The sequence below is a fragment of the Mytilus californianus genome, unplaced genomic scaffold (genome assembly GCF_021869535.1).
Source record: "Mytilus californianus isolate M0D057914Y unplaced genomic scaffold, xbMytCali1.0.p SCAF_8, whole genome shotgun sequence".
NCBI lineage: Eukaryota > Metazoa > Mollusca > Bivalvia > Mytilida > Mytilidae > Mytilus > Mytilus californianus.
Genome location: NW_026262734.1, coordinates 3,614,206 through 3,637,088, shown reverse-complemented (window position 1 = coordinate 3,637,088; position 22,883 = coordinate 3,614,206). Strand labels below are relative to the sequence as shown.

Sequence of the window (22,883 nt, the reverse complement as noted above, 5' to 3'; positions counted from 1 at the left end):
CTATAAATTTAATACCAAACAGAAAACAATAAACTTGCGGCAAAGATGGTATACCGCAAACAAAGGTGCAAAGATTTTTTGTACACCATATCAGGATTTCGACAATTAATGTCTCTTCAGTGATGTTAGGAATCGAAAAGGTTATTGGAAGGCCACATAATTTACCTCAATTTAGGATAGACTCTTGAATTTTGAGGAGTCAAAATAGGATGAACGGATCATATAAACCCGAAGGCAAATATAATACAAGCCCAAACGAAAAAATATAAACAAGTCTAAATTGAAAACAACGTTCAAACCTATGATATCCGGATTTCAGCAATTAATGTCTCTTCAGTGATGTTATATATATATATATATAAAATGTATGGACACGCTCAATATTTTCAGGTGTGTTACTATGTTCATTTTGTTCGTACTTCCAAAACAATAAAAGATAGGTTAATAAAAAGGGAAAGAAACTATTTGATTATTCCAGTATATATAAACAAAAATGACTAGATAATAGTTAAAATGAATTCTGATTAAATTGTGCAAATAGTGTTATGTATGTTCTTAGACTACATAAATGATATACGACAAGTTTACTTGAAGGAAAACTTAACTGGCTTCATCCCTCTATCCAGTGTTACATTGCAGCTTTGGCATATTTGTTTTAAAAAAATGGTTTATATATCAAACTTTCTAAACACTCTATTCAACCTGACTTCACTGACCTCCCAGTTTAGTAAGGGTTTTCCCAGAATCAATTGAATGGGGGGGGGGGGGGGGTCATAAGGCACTTTTAATAAAATTTGATGGGTGGTGGTTATTTTAGACAAATAACCTTAACAACTATATGAAAAAATCAATTAAAATGTTATGCATGGCAGGGTTAAACAAAAAGTTGCCTTCCAAACCCCCCCACCTTCCATTTATTTCTGGCATAGCCCTAAGTTAAAAATCTGTAGGATTATAAACATGAGAGTTAATTCTTTAAAATTCAAGTTTGTTTTATATGTGGTAAAGAAGTTTGCTTTAAACTTGTACACCAATTTCCCAATCACATTTGGTATTTTGTTGTCATTTTGGAAGGCCACTTCAGCAGTCCATTTATCTCCTTATTGATCAAACTGTTTTGTCCAGAACTTGGATGAGAAGTTTAGGATTTATTTTACATGCAGTATGTTTGTGAATGTGGCATGATTCTACTTGACAAAGAATAGTTTGTTAATAGCAGAACTTTTATTTTACACACAAAAATAACATTTGTAGAATTTGGAGAAAAAAAACAAGAAAGATATTTTTTAATTTTTGATTTCTTTCTGACTCTGTTTAATCTATCCTATCCTGAGAATTTTTTTTCCTGAATGGTACTATGTTATATATATAAAGGCACAATACTTAAACAATTTTCATTACATGTACAAACAGATGACTATTTCATTACATGTACAAACATCTGACTATGGAAGTGAAAAATAGAGAATATCAATTACTGTAAGTTCTGAAACTAATGTGTGCATTTATTTTTGTGATTTTTGAAGAATGGACAAAAATGCGAGATTAATTATTGCACTTTCAGGAAAATCTGCTTACAGACATATGCGATACTCACCCAGTCGCACTATTCCCACTAACAAAAACCTCGCAATAATTTCTGAATTTACAGTACACTGTATAGGGAACAAGATCAGAGACAGAATATCTCCTGTTCTAAAAGATTATGGTGGATTCATTTATTTTCGTGGGTACCAATTTGTGGATTGAGATTTTCATGGATATTTGATTTCTTGGTTTTGCCAAAGTCTGCATACAAGCTCATAGAAAATGTGTAATTAGTTGAACAGTTAAGTAGGAGGTTCATCCTCGAAATCCACCATAAATTGATATCCACTAAGATTAATAACGCATCCACAGTACTTAAACATTGATAATGATGTAAATAAAATAATACGGAATATTGACCAATCAAATAAAAATATATAAATGATTATGACTTTTCTTTTGATTATCATTTAATGCATTTCAATTATGTTTTACTATAAAATACCTACACAATGTAAGCATATAGAAATAAGTGATATGACAAAAGGGAGGCAACTCTGTATAACACTGGCACTACTGGTATCTCCTATATAGATATCTTCCCTTACAACACCATTGTTAGGTACCTGTACTTGTTTCTCTGCTATAACTTTTCCTTCAGATAGTACCTAAATAGTGAATAATATATTGTCAATTGAAATGTACACCAAAACTCATATTACTTCTATACAAACGTTAAAACAAAATAAAACACATGCTGTCATGTCTGATAGTAAGGATTAAATTATAACGTCACATGTTCGTTAGCTTTGGCAATCTGTTTCATGAAAACATTGATGTATTGACAATAATTTGGTCCGTTTTTTCACAAGAAAAAACAACTACTTACATGATTAAATTGCTGCCATTTTTCATTTTCAGTGGTAAAAATAAATAAAAAATTTAAGTGGTGAAAATGAACGAAATATGCATATCAAAATATTTAGATGTAATGTATGTGCTTAATGTTGACATAATTGATGCAAGTCTATTTATAACCCATTAATTGTTATAAAATAAAGAGATAATGACACATAAATTGTCTATGTAATTATAAGAGATATAAATATCAAGTTAATGGATAGTTTTTTCTGCAGATCAAGTGGTTGTTGTACTACCTAATATATTTGGTAATTCCTCTTATCTTTTTCAAGTAGTATTTGATCCTTGTCATTTCTCTTGAGTTGTAAATAAAGAACCCACCTGGATGGTATGTCTACCTGGACGTAAAAGTCTCCAATATTCTCCATACTGTGAACTTTTAAACAAGATTTGTCTCCCCTTGACAGCCATATCATAACCTACTACTTCTGTATTGTTGGGTGTTCGTACCAATCCCTTCACTCCTACAATGAAATTCATTCACCAGTAAGTTTAGTAAAATGTAAATGTGAACAAAAGGACATGAGAGGTATACATCAATGAGACAGAAACCCAACAACAAACCCCAAATGACATCTAGAGGGTGATATACTTTCTACAACAATAGACAAGTGTCTATACAATATCTCAAGCTATTAATTGTTTCTAGAAAAGTTTTGAATAAATTTAACAAATACAAGCAAACATCTGCTATCAACACTAAATTCCTCAATGGCAAAATGTACAACAACAAAATGGATGAAATAAGCTGAGATCTTTATAAATTTGTAGTTAAAGAAACTACATTGTAGAATACATGTGTACATTGAAGACTAAAATCTGCTGATAGTTTATATCAAACAGAGTGTAAACTGTCTAAAGTGAAGTCACTGTGTAAGATATAAACTTGTCTAATAAACTAATCACTGTTTTAACTGCTAACCTGTGTAATGTCAAAATAACTTAATCAACCAGCTGTCTTATCCAAATAAAATCTTCAGTTCTATAGCATTTCAATTAAGGTGCAGATTTAAACAACAAGTATCAGTACAAACACCTGGTATAAGGTAAGAGGGTGTATACAAAAAATCAGGCTGCCTTAACCTACATTTTATGCAGAATTGATTTTAAACTGAGTTTCATTTTTTGCAACAAGATAAAATTGTAAGACAATACAAGACATTGAGTAATAATATTTTTTTAGTGACCTTATCTTTGAATGCAAGAGACTCCATGCATATTCATGCACCACTTAATAAAATGCAAGGGGTAAAATCTGTCAAATTTCCTGCCTCTATTTCTTTAGGATCTTGATTGCCATATAGTCTTAGTAGTAGTTTATTGACAGCGATCACTAGCCTGTCAACACTGAGGTTGTAAGTTTGAACCCTCTCGTGCCAGATGCATTTGACTCAAATCTTTTTAGACTATGATTGCCAGTTTTCCTGCTGAAGTTCTGAGGGTCTTTTAATCTTCTTCCATCAATAAAAAAGGGTCGCCAGTTATAGCCAAGAGTACAGAAAGTGGAGTTAAACACCAACAATCTATCATTAATCCAAACCTTATGTTTCATTAGATGTTTAAAATACTTACCGCTGTGTACTGCCATCAGGAAGTTGATCAAAGCATATTTGTTGTATGACCAGAATGTTGTAAGTTCTGAAGTTGGTGGATATTTACAACAGCCAATTTCTAAAGTGATTTCAAAACATCCTTCTCTTACGTAATTATAATCCTGCATTCCACCTAAAATAATATTAAGGAAAAATAACTTAATATGAACAAAAACATTTCATCATTATATAAGAAAGGATTGCTTTAAGTGCTAAAATAAAATTTGTTAAAAAATATATGAAAAATATAGAGCATAAAAAGGATAGGTCATGTCTGTCCCCAGGAAACCATAATTGACAAATCCAGATTAACAATAACAGAAATACACTGATAGCTGGTGTAGAATCCCCCCTTGGTAATGTTCATCATGAATACCTACCTAGAACAGGGTACCAGAGTGCTCCGTTGGTAATGCCGTCAGGGAAATTATCATCACAATGTTGTCCTGTGTACATGTTGGCATGAGAATAGGAATAAACCTTAGATAGATGTATAAATGTATCATCATCAGGGGACTTAACATATCTTGTCTGACCAATAATGGAACCTAAAATATCAAACAATAACTTTGATATTATCAATAAATAACAGTTTAAACAATATAATTCAATCAAATGAGTACCAGCAAGAACTGAAAATAAAATTGTATTGTACCTTAATAAGCCATCTTTAATTCTTTAATAATAGTTTGTCTTTCACTACTTTTGTATTAAACTTTTTACAGATAATTAAGAAGGCTATATAGAAGAAATGTATTGGAAAATTTAGTCCTAATGGTAAATTGAACAAACTAGAGGCTCTCGAGAGCCTGTGTCGCTCACCTGACTCTACTTTGGTTTTAGAAATCATGTAAAGATAGATAAAAATCATAACAGATACCCAAATAATGATTGAGGCCAAATTTTGATTAATATTGGTCCCGTTATTTAATAAAATATCCTGGTGGCCATCTTGAACAGTAAATCGGCAACAAAGTAGCAACACTTGGTCAGCACTTCATAAGGAACATTCATGCCATGTTTGGTTTCATTCCATTCAGTGGTTCTCTAAAAGAAGACATTTGTATGTATTTCCCATAGGGTCCTATGTGAAACTAAGTCCCCCGCTGGCGGCCATCTTGGATGATGGATCGGCTACAAAGTAACAACACTTGGTCAGCACCTCATAAGGAACATTCATGCCATGTTTGGTTTCATTCCATTCAGTGGTTCTCTAAAAGAAGTCATTTGTATGCATTTCCCATAGGGTCCTATGTTAAACTAAGTCCCCCGCTGGCGGCCATCTTGGATGATGGATCGGCTACAAAGTAACAACACTTGGTGAGCACCTCATAAGGAACATTCATGCCATGTTTGGTTCCATTCCATTCAGTGGTTCTCTAAAAGAAGACATTTTTATGTATTTCCCATAGGGTCCTATGTTAAACTAAGTCCCCCGCTGGCGGCCATCTTGGATGATGGATCGGCTACAAAGTAACAACACTTGGTCAGAACCTCATAAGGAACATTCATGCCATGTTTGGTTTCATTCCATTCAGTGGTTCTCTAAAAGAAGTCATTTGTATGCATTTCCCATAGGGTCCTATGTTAAACTAAGTCCCCGGCTGGCGGCCATCTTGGATGATGGATCGGCTACAAAGTAACAACACTTGGTCAGCACCTCATAAGGAACATTCATGCCATGTTTGGTTTCATTCCATTCAGTGGTTCCCTAAAAGAAGACATTTGTATGTATTTCCCATAGGGTCCTATGTTAAACTAAGTCCCCCGCTGGCGGCCATCTTGGATGATGGACCGACTGCAAAGTAACAACACTTGGTCAGCATCTCATAAGAAACATTCATGCCATGTTTGGTTCCATTCCATTCAGTGGTTCTCTAAAAGAAGACATTTGTATGTATTTCCCATAGGGTCCTATGTTAAACTAAGTCCCCCGCTGGCGGCCATCTTGGATGATGGATCGGCTACAAAGTAACAACACTTGGTCAGCACCTCATAAGGAACATTCATGCCATGTTTGGTTTCATTCCATTCAGTGGTTCTCTAAAAGAAGTCATTTGTATGCATTTCCCATAGGGTCCTATGTTACACTAAGTCCCCCGCTGGCGGCCATCTTGGATGATGGATCGGCTACAAAGTAACAACACTTGGTGAGCACCTCATAAGGAACATTCATGCCATGTTTGGTTTCATTCCATTCAGTGGTTCTCTAAAAGAAGTCATTTGTATGCATTTCCCATAGGGTCCTATGTTAAACTAAGTCCCCCTCTGGCGGCCATCTTGGATGATGGATCGGCTACAAAGTAACAACACTTGGTGAGCACCTCATAAGGAACATTCATGCCATGTTTGGTTTCATTCCATTCAGTGGTTCTCTTCGGGCCAGGTGAGCTAATAAAAGGGATTATCGCTATTTTACGAATTTTTCCTTTGATCTTGCTGACTGATAATTTCCTTTCTCAGCCGAGTCAAGTGATATGAAAATTATCCCTAGAAACTAAGGGAACACGTGCCATTGTCAAGGAAATTAACAACGTCTTCATAGGTAAAATAGCGATAAACAGATTATCATTGGTCATCTCAACTCGATTGCTTTTCTCACTTTCGCCATACCGCCTCAAGCTAGAAAATCAATCTCGTTGAGATAACCAACGATAATCTATAATTCTCATCTACAAAAAACATCTTGATAAAAACTTGATGAGTGTTCATGTTATACAAAACAGGGAATATTGAGGAGAAAGTTTTTTATGACATAATTTGAATTTGAGTTATTTCCCTTGGCATGAGATGTTCTCTGGTTAATTTTCTTATTTGACTAACAAAATTTTAACATGTGATACTAACAAGTCTGAGAACAGATCCAGAATTCTGCAAGGCTTAAAGAAATCATTGTTGTTCAGTAAACAACTTTATCTAGTGTCTAGCAGTCAGTAAACAATTTTAAGATGAATTTGGATGATTTATGAAGGAATTTGTAGACCTTGACCTAGAACATACTAAGATAATGGAAATAATTCTTGCTCATATTGTGCCAATCAAAAACTATTAATAGCTTTATAAGTATTTAAATTTACCATTAATATAATTATCAAAAGGATAATTAGCCACCATAGCTCCACCATGTAGGTTAGCTGACAGAATAAATCTGTGTTGTTTTAGCCAGTCCATCACTGCATTTGTCTCTGGTTGTATAGGAGCTTTGTTTACCTCGAAATATCCAGGGAAATTTCTGTTTAAGTCATAATTATTAGTGTTTGGTCTGAAATGTACAATAACAATAAACATATAATTATAGAAGAGGATGCTACAATACTGAATAAATAAGATTATATTTTAAAAATAATATTCAAATAAATTTTAGATTGACCATTACATTCCAACATCTAAATTCTGCCTTCACCTAAATAAGATACATTCATTATATGAATTATGAAGATGCGATTTAATATGATTGGCAATAAGAAAATTATCCACAAAAGAACAAAGGACAGGGACGTTAACAATCATAAGTCACAGTACAGATTTCAAAAAGGAGCCAAACACATACAATGGATGCATTATTATTTGTTGGATACCAATTTTTCGTGGATTTCGTGGGTACAGGGAAACCACAAATTTAAATGTCCAACGAATTACTAATTTGCTGTATGATTATATGCAGACTTTTGGAAAACCATGAAATCAATTATGTAAGAAAATGCAAGTTTTACTTAATCCACGAAAATTGGTACCCATGAAAATAAATTAATCCATAGTATATGGTAAGCTATAAAAGGCCTCTAGAAATACAAGCAAAACAAAAAGTATACATACCTGCCTTGTACTCCAGAGCAATCACCTTCCATGGAAACTTCAAATCCATCTGGATTCATGGAAGGCATGATATGTACAACTGTATTATCCAGGAATGTCTTTATAGTGGAATTAACATTGTAGTTGGTCAGATAATAGTCTATAAGATGAAGCAGCATCTCCCTGCCTACAGCCTGTAATAAATTAACAGCATCTCTTTGCCTATAGTTGGTAAAAATATTTACTAAAGATAATGCTCTTTTATTTACATGAAGCTTTCTTTACAAATTTACTCTGGACAAATTTATAGTTATATTTGTCATACTGTGACCATGGTGACATTGTAAATTACAATTTTTTAATATTATTTATATAAACCAGTAAGACAGTACTACAAAACAATTATTCCATGTTAAGCATACCCAAAATCATAATAAATTGCTTCGCCAAGCGCAGCTGGATACGACAGCAGAGGTCAAACCCTGAACAGTTGGGGCAAAAATGGACACAATATTTGCGCTTGATACAGGTCTGAATTTGGATTGTATTTATATATTTGACACATAATAGGTTTCTGACACAGAATAACTGTAGTCAAAGAACTTAGAATTGGTTATATGATTTGAATTTATATTCATTTTTTGCTTTTGTGAATTGACCCCCCCCCCCCCCCCCCCCCATTTTTTTGCAAAAAAAAATATTTGAAGAAATTTTCTTTCTGAAATCTGAAATTAGAAAAAAGTTGTCCCACCCCCTCACAATTTCTTTTCACCTCCCCCCATTTTTTCCAAAATAAAATATCTTTCCCTCAAGATATGGTCATAATCTCAATTCAAATTTCCAATGGAGTTTGCAACCATAATTACCCATTTAAATACATCATAAAAGTCTTAAAATAGAAAATGACATACCGGTACATAATCATGGCTAAAATTAATATTCCTTAATCAGCATTTTTAAATAGTAACTTCTAAAAAAAAATTGACAGTTAATCACCTCAAGACAATACAACTTTCTTTATACATAATTTAAAAGCAGTGTAAGGGAGGTAATCCAAACATAACATTGTACTTTTTTTTTAATTGTCCATTAACCAGGAAACCCTTGTTTTCCCCCAATTCCTAAACGGTTTGAGCCATAACCCCCTAAAGCCAATCCTAACCATCCCTTTGTGGTATGGAAACTTGTGGTATAATTTCAGAGAGATCCATACACCGTTCCACAAGTTATTGTCTGGAAACTAGAAATATGCTTATTTGGGCCCCTTTTTGGCCCCTAATTCCTAAACTGTTAGGACTATAACTACCAAAATCAATCCCAACCTTCCTTTTGTGGTTATAAACCTTGTGTTTAAATTTCATAGATTTCTATTTACATTTACTAAAGTTATTGTTTACAATTAAAGATTGCAATGTTGTAAATAAAAAACCCACCTGTTTAATGTTGAACAATGAATGTTGACCTCTATTATTATTTTTCTGTGTTTTTAGATTGCTGACTCATTTATGTATACCGCTCATTCAAATTTACATTCCACTCTGGACGTCTTTTCATATTTTGAGTTGTTGGATTACTGTCTTATTGACAAATATGCAGCATATCCTGTTATTCAAATTTACCTGCCCTCTAGCAATCTTTTCATAGTTTTGTGTTGTTGGTTTGCTGTCTCACTGACGAATGAATACCCAATATCTCATGAAACTCAAATTGATCTCCCTCACAACTTATCCCAGTAAGTTTACCTCATTGCCATGCATATTCCCAACATACTTCACATGAGGTCTCAGTGTCAAGTGATTCTGTGGCAGCTTACCAATAGCCAGGACAAATAAATCTCTGTCTAAAAAAACAATAGCTAGGACATGTAAAGATCTGTCTAAAAAAACAAAAGTCAGGACAAATAAATCTATGTGTAAAATTACAATAGCCAAGACATATAAATCTTTGTGTAAATATACAATTACCAGGACAATACAAATAAATCTGTGTCTAAAAAACAACTATAGCCAAGACAAATAAATCTCTGTCTAAAAAACAACTATAGCCAGGACATGTAAATCTCTGTCTAAAAAACAACTATAGCCAGGACTATGTAAATCTCTGTCTAAAAAACAATAGCCAGGATAGATAAAGATTTGTCTAAAATACAACAATAGCCAGGTCATGTAAATATCTGTCTTAATAAACTGTTGACACAGAGATATGTCTCGCCTATCGGCATAATATTCAGAAAAAGACAATCTGATGGACAGCAACATTGCTGATTAATTCAAAGTCCCTGGACCAACTAGTGGGTAGGGCCTCGAAATGGTTGAGAAACTGAGATGTACAGACAGTAATGCAACTTTATAGAAAATATCATTGATCTATCACAAGTATAGTTCATATCAAACTAACTTAAGCAGAAAACTTATCATTGAAAATTGCTAATTAATTGAAAGTCACTGAACCATGGCCTATGGGGCAGAGCCTCAAAGTAGTCATCAAACTGATATGTACTGATAGCAATGCAACTTCACACAAAATATCATTGTTCTATCAACAGTAGTTCCTATCAACCTAACTTAAGCAGAAAACTTAATACCCGGTATTTAACATTGCTTATTAATTAATTAAGTCACTGGACCATGGCCTAGGGGCAGGGCCTAGAAATGGTTGACAAACTGAGATGTACTGATAGTAATGCGACTTCATACAAAATATCAATGATATATCACACGTAGTTCCTTTCAAATTAACTTAAGCAGAAAACTTAATATTGAAAATTGCTTATTAATTCAAAGTCACTGGACCATGGCTTATGGCGCAGGGCCTTGAAATAGTTGTCAAACTGATATGTACTGATAGTAATGCAACTTTATATTAAATATCAATGATCTATCACAAGTTCCTATCAAACTAACTAAAGCAGAAAACTTAACAATTGTTGACGCCAGAGCTGGAGCCGTTGTCAACGGAAAAGCAATCCCTATGTCTCGCTTTCTGCGACTTTTATCGCAGGCAAGACAAAAACAACAAAAGCAAGGTCATATAAATCTCTGTCTAAATAACAAAAGCCAGGACAATTAAATCTCTGACTAAAAAATTAATAGTCAGGACAAGCAAATCTTGTCTAAAAAATATCCAACCTATAGCTAGGTAATATAAATATCTTTTTATTCATTTCCATAAACATCTCAGAACTGGTTGATCAAAAACAAAATTTGAACTCTCAGTAATTATTTGGCCACCTTTATTCTTAATATAGTTTCATGAGATTTAAATTCCTGATAACAAAAAAATAAACAGCCGATTCTGATGAATTAAATTTTAAGAACAAAACATTTTGTTCATTGAAAATGTATATGTAGGACTGTGAACCGTGATGGTCACGCTGATGTGCGATGGTTTGTTTGACACTGAAGTGTGTTTTTGATCACGCTGAAGTGCAATGGTGGCATTGTGACCCTATCTTATTGATAGCTACGCCGAAATGCAATGGTGGTAACGCTGAAGTGCAGTGGACTACACAAACTAAATTTTCAATGCTTTTTATGTCAGTGAAGAAATCAATTTGTTTGTTAGAAGCTGTTTTTTGGGGATTTTTGGTTAATTAGTGGCTTCTACACTTTTAATACTATGGGAAACGGAGAGTGATTGGTGGAGATGGAACCTTCTGTAGTGAATTTTTTTTTCAAAATCTACAAAAGGTTTCGATGGAGCGTGGACCTTCTCTCAATATACACGGGTCCAAAGATAAGACTTCTCGTGTTATAATAAAACAGTTAACGCGGAACTCATGAGAGGAATCAAGTAAAGATAAAAATATTTAATTATGTTCAAATTCAAATGCAGAAAATCAAAGTAATCTCACATTTAATTTGCGACTGTAACTAAGGATATACATAGGCAATAACGTATGCAAATATAATAAAGTATAAACAAATAGTATCCAGAAACAAGCAACATGGCTTATTTTAATGTTTAAAAAACATTACTTTTATTGATCTAACCAAAGTATATTCCTAAACCAAATTTTCAAATTATGGCTGCACAAATCTGACAATATTGTCCAATATTTGTGGTAATTCCTGCTATCAGAGTTAGAGTGTGTTTTATGTATAATGTTGTAATTCCGGCTATCAGAGTTAGAGTGTGTTTTGTGTATAATGTTGTAATTCCTGCTATCAGAGTTGAAGTGTGTGTTATGTATAACATTGAAAGGGAGATAACTCAGCTATCAGAGTTGGAGGGTGTATTATGGACAACATTGAAAGGGAGATAACTCATTGGTAATTCCTGCTATCAGAGTTGGAGTGTGTTTTATGTATAAGTATAACATTGAAAAGGAGATAGCTCAGCTATCAGAGTTGGAGGGTGTTTTATGGATAACATTGAAAGGGAGATAACTCATTGGTAATACCTGCTATCAGAGTTGGAGTGTGTTTTATGTAAAACATTGAAAGGAGATGACTCAGTTATCAGAGTTGGAGGGTGTTTTATGGATAACATTGAAAGGGAGATAACTCATTGGTAATTCCTGCTATCAGAGTTGGAGTGTGTTGTATGTAAAACATTGAAAGGGAGATAACTCAGCTATCAGAGTTGGAGGGTGTTTTATGGATAACATTGAAAGGGAGATAACTCATTGGTAATTCCTGCTATCAGAGTTGGAGTGTGTTTTATGTATAACATTGAAAGGGAGATGACTCAGCTGTCAGAGTTGGAGGGTGTTTTATGGACAACACTGAAAGGGAGATAACTCATTGGTAATTCCTGCTATCAGAGTTGGAGTGTGTTTTATGTATAACATTGAAAGGGAGATAACTCAAGCATTTTCAAGTTATATTAATTGTAACTTACTTTGAACAGATTTTCCAACACTATACAAATGAGTTAGATCAGGATATTTGTTGGACATATTTGTCAGGTAGTTGGTCAGATCCTGGTGGTCGTGGTATTGAAAGTCTAAAGATGATGTCACATGACATAGACTCACAAATAATATAAAGAAATTCATTCCAAATTTTATCCATCGCTGAGACCCACTGACCATTCCTACAAATAGTGTTTAATATATCATTTTAAATCATATTCCTTATTAAAGGTAAATACTACCTATAAAATACTATATAACCTCTCATATAAAAAGTAGGTAATGGCGAAACACAACATTAACTGTGCCTTGTACCCTGGTGATGATTCATAGCCTGACCAGTTTCTGTCCTTCTTGGACAGAGTGGTACACCATTTATATAGTGTCTGAAAAAAGTAAAATAACAAAAATACGGAACTCCAAGGAAAATTCAAACCAGAAAGTCCCTTATAAAATAGAAGAATCAAAAGCTCAAACACATCAAAAGAATGGAAAAGCAACTGTCATATTCCTGACTTGGTACAGGCATTTCCTTATGTAGAAAATGGTGGATTAAACCTGGTTTTATTTATAGCTTAGCTAGCTAAACCTCTCACTTGTATGACAGTCGCATAAAACTCCATTATATTGACAACAATGTGTGAACAAAACAAACAGACATAATAGTTAAAAAATGTCAAAAATTGGGGTACAATTAAAAGTTATCCGTTACCAGATAATTATCCATTATAAATAACTGCATAATCATGTGTTATCCATTACCAGATAATTTTTATCTAACTTCTCATTCTAAATTTTAGTAATTGCTTAAACTAACTGACCATGTCCATAAAATAACATTCTCAACATGACTATTTACATTTCATTTAAGTGAAATCCAGCACAGACACATTACTGACCATTCCTATAATTTGAAATCTTACCAATCTAATCAATCATACAAGAAAATAAATATGAATTGTCCTGTGTTATAATAATTCAGCGGTCAAGATTCTGACCAAGACATTTGACCTATTATCATAAATATCAATCTGACTATTATTATGTACACCATGTTGTTTGATAAAATATTGAAATACTCTTCACTGGCTGTTTTCTTCTGCTCCTGGTCACATTATAAACATCTTAAATATTCATTTACCAAAAGTTAACATCAATGATTGCACTGTGTCAACAGATTTCAACAGTAAACCATTGCAAGAATTGGCTTTTGTAAGGAATTTTTAATTTCATACTTAAAAATTATTCAATACCAATATAATTACATAACACATTTATTTCTCTTTCTTGATGAGGAGGTAAGGGGGAAATATGATTAGATGATTGATCCAGAGCCAGTACATTAATTGGAAATTATTACATTATAATTTGATAATTTTTAAAATCACTTTATATTAAAATATCATATGATAATTTTTACAATGGAGATGACTTGATATAACAATGCCATGATTATTTTACAGAGATGCAAACTCCATTACAAAGCTAATTTCTTTTTTCCTTGAGGAATGCTGGTTATAGTCAATTCCCTAGTGTAATCATTTTTTGCTGAGCAAGCAAAAAAATTTCAAAACATAATTTTAAGTTATATGGGATAAATTGACAAAATGTTATCTTATTAAATTGTTATAATTAACATGCCTGACTGACATACATTACCGTTTGTGAACATCTTGTATTGGTTAATGGACTATGATAGCTTTCAATAATTTAGAAGTGAGGTTTTCATGAGTTTGACCTTATTTTGGGATAACACAATAGTAGATGTTATATGTCCAATTACAATAACATCAAGGTGAAAATCTGAGAAATTATTATATTTATGTCGACAATTGAAACTTATATTATATAAAACTTAAGCTCCTTTACTGGTTTGTCTATATACACCACAATAAAAATAATAATAAAAACTTAGCCAAATAAATTTCAATTTTTCAAATTAAACAAATCTCCCTAATTGATTTATAAGAATTAAATAATTTGACCATCAGCATTATGTTAAGTAATAATTTAAAGGTCTTACCCCTCATCTTGTACAGCAGCCTATAAAATTATCTCTACCTTCCCCAAATTAATATAGATACTAAAGAATTCATTTATCTACATTCATAAATGTGTCAGAAGTTTTTAGTACCATTCAAATAACACTTTAGCTAGGTTCCCTTGTCTTTACCTACATCTCAATTAACTACAAAAACACAGAGAAAGTTCACTATGCTTAATATCTGCAGGAAAATCAATGTAAAAGATAAGAAAATAAAAATAGTTTAAGTGTGAAATTAGAAAAACTTGTACTTTTTTGTAGAACACAATGTCAGATCCCAGGAGATCCCCTCATATGATCTATTCATAACTGTTAAATCATTTATTATTATTTATATAAAACTTAGAATTTAATACTTCCACTGTTAAGTTGATAATTAAATTCATATAAGAGTCACTTTTATGACTTAGTGATGATACTGAAGCAGGTATTTAAATCTGTTACAGAAATGACTGATTTATATTGATTGACTGTGATTGTTGTTTGTGGCATGTCCAGGGGCAACAGATTTACACTCAATGTTTTATTCTTAAATTGTTCAGATCTAAAAAAAAATGTTATTACTTTTATGTTATGAATGCATATACAGATTATATTACATGTATTATTATATAAATAACACATAGCTGAGAGGGTGATAGAGCACATTGTTACACGGAGAAAACATCGTCAACCGTGGTGAAGCCAAGGTTCCAGACAATGCTTTTTTGAGGGGTATCAATCTGCTCTATCACCCTCTCAGCTGTGTGTTATTTAATTTATTATACTGAATGTCCTATCATTATTGTCTTTTTCAGATGAATTTTATTTAAAAGTAATTTCTATGACGTCACCTACATAACAACGTTATGGGTATAAGAAAAATCAACAGAAGTGAAGCAAGATGTTTTATTTTTTATTTTGACCGTCAAATAATAGAATCTGAGCCAAAACGTAGAACTTAAGCATTGTCTTTAATTACTTGGTGTAAATTCAATTCATTGTCCTTTAAATTATCGATTTTTTGATTGGTCTGGACGAGAGGGTGACATTAAAAAAATTGTCACCCGTTCAGCCATGTGATAAGAGTAAATTAACACCCTTGTATTACCCAATCAAAGTATGGCATTTTAACGTGAAGTATAATAATAATAAATATCTTTATTTCAAAAAGTAAAACCCCTGACGGGTTAAGATGCTAACGTTACATGTATACAAGAAACATACAACACATGAAAAAAGTTCTAAACATTAGTTAAGTTATATTAATATTATATAAGTATATAGATAATTGACCAATGTGGACCTCATTTTTGACACTCCAATAGATTGCTTTATATAGCCCACAACATTAGACAGAATATATTTATTGGGATCTAAAATAGTTTTAAGTTTAGAGTTTGAGTCAAGCTGGTTAAAGTTACGATAATGGGTTTTAATTGCATTTATAAGGACATTTCTAATATAACTGCCGATTTGGCAATGAAGCGAAAAATGTTCATCATCATCTAAAATTTTACAAACTTTACACACTCTATGTTCTCTTGGAAGTTTTACCTGATGGATTTGTTTCAAAAATTTAAATTTTACTCTCCAATTAAAATTTTTCTCATATTTGAGAAAATCAATGTACTTTTTCTAAAAAAACGATAACTTTCAGCTTTAGCAAAGAAGCTTAAGGAAAGTTACAATACATTTAGGAAAAATAATCTTTTTAATGATGACAATTCAATGAATGGAAATAAGTTAAGAACTTATAGAAAATTTAAAGTAAAGTATGAACTTGAAAAATATCTTTTATCAAATTCAGATAAAAATGTTATTAAAAACTATGCAAAAATAAGAATAAGTAACAGCACGCTAGCTATTGAACATGATAGGTATAACAATACAGCTTTACAAAATAGATTGTGCCCCCTATGCCCTTATAGAGGTAGAAGATGAATTCCATTTTGCAATAATGTGTACACAACTCAGTTACTCTAGAATGAAAATGTTTTATGAAATTTATGATATTTTTCCTAGTTTTATTTCAATGAGTAATTGGGAAAAATTTAATTTTATGTTCTCTTGTAAAGAATATGACATTTTGATAATTATAGTTAATGGCACAAGTGAGATGTATAATTCCAGAAACAATATAAGCATTTGTGTATGAACTGTTGATTTTACATGTATATCTTATTTCTTTACTATAATCTAAAATATGAATGAATAAAATAGAGTTGAGCAGCATTTCTTCTAAATATAATCATTTATGCTAATTCAAAGGGGAGGAATGTTGTCTAACATTTTAATATTTTTTGTAAATGATGCATATTTGTATTGTTTATTGTTTATTTGTGCTTGTATTTAGTAGCAATCCAATTGTTTGGATTTTATACTTATAAAATATCTGATCTTATCTTATCTTAGAATTTTCTTATATCGACCTGTTTCAATTTCTTCGTGAGTTATTGTCACTAATTTACAGAATTTTGTTAAAAGTTGAGGATTATTAAAATTTTTCAGATTGTGCTACTAGTCTTTCTAATTTAATTTCATTTTTAAGTTCACTATAAAAGGTGATGTTTTGAACTGTAATCTATATTTGAAAGTTTTTCAAGAGTAATTTTCATCATACTTTTCTTTAACAATTGGTTTTTTCAATAAATGAATTTTTTATTAGTTTAAAAGGTTTATCAAAATCAACATATTTTTCCTCATCAATATTAAATTCTGTAAAATTGTTAGAATGAAGTTGAAGGTGAATGTCATTTCTTCCTTACTTGTCATTTCAAAAAACAATATGAGAAATAATTTTTTTCATAGAAATTTATTGAATACCGATCCTCCTGAACATGTATGAAATATTTGCAACTGGACCTTAAACAACTAACAATCAATCAACCATTGAATACTGACAAATATGTGAAATTGTTAACCCTAAATTTGAACTTTTCCAGCTGTCTGTGACTTTATAAACCAGCTTATATCATTTTGATCAAAATTTTGTATTGTAAAAAGGTATTGTTCTGAAAATGTTTATTTGTTAATGTTTTGCTTTCCATGTATTATATATCTATTAAGCCTTGACTCTGACAGATCAGCGTAAAAAATAAGATCAATAATACATAAACTAAACTCGAAATGCATGAAAAAAAAAAAAATCAGTATTCATATATATTTCTTCACAATTTTTGGTTTTATCCCTGAAATAAGAGAAAATATTTTCTAGAGATTTTGTCCCAAATTGTCATAAAGTTTCATGCAATGACTGCATGATCATTTGAATAAAAAATGTATTTTCATTATTTGTACAAACATGAATTTACTCACTGTAGCAGATTATTCCACTGCATTGACCTCAGTGTGATTCACACAAACGCTATCTCAGATACATTGTTAGCTAATCATGATTGGGACTAACCAATAGTTTGATAATTCTCCAATAAAGCACACTTACTTCACATAATCAATTAATTTAGGGAAAAGTCAGTTCATCACAAATACACAACACAGTCTGTCTATCAATAGATATTTAGGTAACAAAACGTATAGAAATCAGGTATTGATAATCTTGAATGTCATAGAATCTTTTCAACAGCATCTAAAAATACCACAGACAGAATATGTTAAATATAAAAACACATTGTATCTATCTAAAACAACACTTGTTACCTTCTGCATACATATGCCACTGACTTGCCACATTATTAACCGCCCTTATTGTGTTTGGGTGTACATGAGATGGCAGCTAGTATTATAATCTTTAACATTTATATACAGTATATATACAGAGACAGTTTGTTTAAAACTGTTTGTACTTTGAACATGATGGAGTTTGTCAAGAATAATGTCAAAAATGTTAACTATGCTCCTTTTGAGCCCCTTTAATATGTTAACTATGCTCCTTTTGAGCCCTTTTGATATGTTAACTATGCTCCTATTGAGCCCTTTTAATATGTTAACTATGCTCCTATTGAGCCCTTTTTAATATGTATGCTCCTATTGAGCCCTTTTAATATGTTAACTATGCTCCTTTTGAGTTCCTTTTAATATGTTAACTATGCTCCTTTTGAACCCCTTTTAAAATGATAACTATGCTCCTTTTGATCCCTTTAATATGTTAACTTTAGTCCTTTTGAGTCCTTTTATTATTTTAACTATGCTCCTTTTGAGTCCTTTTAATGGATAATGAGCATCTTCTTCTTTTTATACATTTTTACTTAAAATTATCTCAGCACAGATAAACATATAAGGAATTTAGTCAATTGCTAAAATTTATTTTTTTAATTACCAGTAGGTTTAGATGTCAGATGAGTCTATATTCACAATTTGTCTAGATTAAAAAAATGATTTAGATCTTATCATATAATGTGGATTCTTCAGATACAATACAAGATTTGTAAGGTAACTGGATCTTATCATATAATGTGGACTCTTCAGATACAATACAAGATTTGTAAGGTAACTGGATCTTATCATATAATGTGGATTCTTCAGATACAATACAAGATTTGTAAGGTAACTGGATCTTATCATATAATGTAGACTCTTCAGATACAATACAAGATTTGTAAGGTAACTGGATCTTATCATATAAGGTAACTGGATCATATCATATAATGTGGACTCTTCAGATACAATACAAGATTTGTAAGGTAACTGGATCATATCATATAATGTGGACTCTTCAGATACAATACAAGATTTGTAAGGTAACTGGATCTTATCATATAATGTGGACTCTTCAGATACAATACAAGATTTGTAAGGTAACTGGATCTTATCATATAATGTGGACTCTTCAGATACAATACATGATTTGTAAGGTAACTGGATCATATCATATAATGTGGACTCTTCAGATACAATACAAGATTTGTAAGGTAACTGCTATGATACAGAACAAGTTATTGGTATAAAAATAGGAAGGAGTCCACAGGTCAAAAGAGAGTCTTCTGGATAGAAAAGAGCCTAAACAATATGACATGCTTGTAATAATGTGGATTCATGACTTTTCATTGAAAACCAACTTTTTGTGGATTTTGTGAGTACAAGGGAACCACAAATTCAAATTCAAATTTCGAATTTTCTATTGGAATGTATGCAGACTTTGGCAAAACCACAAAATCTAATATCCACGAAAATGCACTTGTTCTGCAATCCACACAAAATAGTACTCACAAAAATACATGAATCCACAGTCGCCAAGAGTCTAGAGAAGGTGACTATCTAAGATAGTCATTAATAACCAATTCACAAATCTAGGCAACAAAGACAGCCAGTGCCAAGGTTATCTTTTATTATAAAGTTACAGACCAAACATCAAATGATTCCTTGATAAATAGGCCAAGTAATATTTAAAATTACTAGTATTATATTATGAAAGTTATTGACCAATCAATGGAGGAACAAAGTAGAGAAGGTTACAGCACCCACTCTGTAAGAGGGGGTATAATAAAAATTATTAAATAATGAAATATATATATATATAAAAAGAAGAAAGACAGATGAAGCATGACCGCAAAATGGTACCAGACATCAGAAGAGTGACCACAGTAGGGTACCAGATATAATGCATGTTTATAATCTTTACCTGCTGGTTTATAATAATAATTAACAAGCACCTGTCAATCATTGAATATTTAATGGTTCCTCCAAGCTTTCAATCATTCAACTCTATTCTCAAGTGTATTTAACATTAATTTATTACACAGAGGGTCGGCTCTGAACATTATGACTCAGGACTATATATCCTTTTTTTTCAATTTATGCAATATTGTTAACATAATAGGGTATTATTATAATGTCTCTGCCATCACACATCTTACATAACAATTTAATTCATTGTTGATCTGATATTTTTTACCAAACTTCAGAATTTAACTTTCTGCTTTATCAATACAGTTATTATTAGTTTGTGTTATTATCTGAAAATCCATGAAACACAGATTAAAAATTGGAACCCCTAAATTAAAAGTAATATGATTAGGTAAACATTTTAATTCATCACCAAATAAGTGCTATATTGAATTATCATACAGCTAGCATAAATTATCCCTAAATTCTTTGTCATTTGCATAAATTTTATTATTCAGACTGCATTTTATGACAATCCCCCATGTGATGTGTGGCCATGGTTGACCAGAGCAATGGCTATCCATGGCTATACAACCCATGATTGATCATGGTTAATCATAGCAATATAACTCATTGTTGATTATGGTTATCCATTGCTATACAACCCATGATTGATCATGGTCAATCATGGCAATATAACTCATTGTTGATGATTGATCATGATTAACCATGGCAATATAACTCATTGTTGATCATGGTTATCCATGGCTATACAACCCATTGTTGATCATGATTATCCATGGCTATACAACCCATTGTTGATCATGATTATCCATGGCTATACAACCCATTGTTGATCATGGTAAACTATGACAATACAACCCATTATTGATCATGGTTATCCATGGCTATACAACCCATTGTTGATCATGATTAACTATGACAATACAACCCATTGTTGGGCATGGTTAACCATGGGCATAAAACCCATCGTTGATAATGATTAGCCATTGCTATATAACCCCTTGATGACCACGGTTAACAAAGATTATGCAACCCATTATTGATAATGGTTAAGCTATTCATGGCTATACATTAACCCATTATTGATCATGGTTAGCAATGGTTCTACATACCACTGCTGAACATTGTAAACCATGGCCATCCATTAACCCATTGTGGATCTGAATTAACCATTGCTTTAAACCTATTGTTGATCATGGTTAATCATGGCTATACTGTAAACCTATTGTTGATCAAGGTTAATCTTGGACTATGCAACCTATCTTTGATCATGGTTAACTATGGCTATACAACCCACTGTTGATCATAAGTAGTTAACCATGGCTATATAACCCATTGTTGAATATGGTTATCCATGGCTATACAACCCATGATTGATCATGGTCAATCATGGCAATATAACTCATTGTTGATCACGGTTATCAATTGCTATACAACCGATGATTGATCATGATTAACCATGGCAATATAACTCATTGTTGATCATGGTTATCTATGGCTATACAACCCATTGTTGATCATGATTATCCATGGCTATACAACCCATTGTTGATCATGGTTATCCATGGCTATACAACCCATTGTTGATCATGGTAAACTATGACAATACAACCCATTGTTGATCATGGTTATCCATGGCTTTACAACCCATTGTTGATCATGGTTATCCATGGCTATACAACCCATTGTTGATCATGATTATCCATGGCTATACAACCCATTGTTGATCATGGTAAACTATGACAATACAACCCATTGTTGATCATGGTTATCCATGGCTATACAACCCATTGTTGATCATGGTTATCCATGGCTATACAACCCATTGTTGATCATGGTTATCCATGGCTATACAACCCATTGTTGATCATGGTTATCCATGGCTATACAACCCATTGTTGATCATGATTATCCATGGCTATACAACCCATTGTTGATCATGGTAAACTATGACAATACAACCCATTGTTGATCATGGTTATCCATGGCTATACAACCCATTGTTGATCATGGTAAACTATGACAATACAACCCATTGTTGATCATGGTGAACTATGACAATACAACCCATTGTTGATCATGGTAAACAATGACAATACAACCCATTGTTGATCATGGTAAACTATGACAATACAACCCATTGGTGATCATGGTTAACCATGGCTACACATCCCAATGTTGATCATGGTTAACTTTGACGATACAACCCATTGTTGATCATGGTAAACTATGACAATACAACCCATTGTTGATCATGGTTAACTATGACAATACAACCCATTGTTGATCATGTTAAACTATGACAATACAACCAATTGTTGATCATGGTTAACCATGGCTACACAACCCAATGTTGATCATGGTTAACTATGACAATACAACCCATTGTTGATCATGGTAAACTATGACAATACAACCCATTGTTGATCATGGTTAACCATGGATATACAACCCATTGTTGATCATGGTTAACTATGACAATACAACCCATTGTTGATCATGGCTAACTATGACAATACAACCCATTGTTGATCATGGTAAACTATGACAATACAACCCATTGTTGATCATGGTTAACCAT

General features: G+C 32.3%; 1 protein-coding gene across 2 annotated transcripts in view; it reads right to left on the bottom strand.

The window, feature by feature from the left end:
- Positions 1-761: 761 nt before the first annotated feature.
- Positions 762-22,883, bottom strand: part of LOC127712274 (carboxypeptidase M-like) — a 36,201-nt gene continuing 14,079 nt past the window's right edge. The window contains exons 1-9 of one of the 2 annotated variants that reach the window (XM_052218657.1): positions 18,032-18,106; positions 12,678-12,872; positions 9,578-9,675; positions 7,857-8,029; positions 7,118-7,302; positions 4,421-4,588; positions 4,021-4,173; positions 2,770-2,912; positions 762-2,195 (exon numbers count right to left, since the gene is read on the bottom strand). In XM_052218657.1, the coding sequence (XP_052074617.1) occupies positions 2,022-2,195; positions 2,770-2,912; positions 4,021-4,173; positions 4,421-4,588; positions 7,118-7,302; positions 7,857-8,029; positions 9,578-9,675; positions 12,678-12,870 (1,287 nt within the window). In that variant the 5' untranslated portion in view covers positions 12,871-12,872; positions 18,032-18,106 and the 3' untranslated portion in view covers positions 762-2,021. Of the gene's footprint in view, positions 2,196-2,769; positions 2,913-4,020; positions 4,174-4,420; positions 4,589-7,117; positions 7,303-7,856; positions 8,030-9,577; positions 9,676-12,677; positions 12,873-18,031; positions 18,107-22,883 lie in introns of those variants that run through there. The other variant, XM_052218655.1, reaches the window with a different exon arrangement.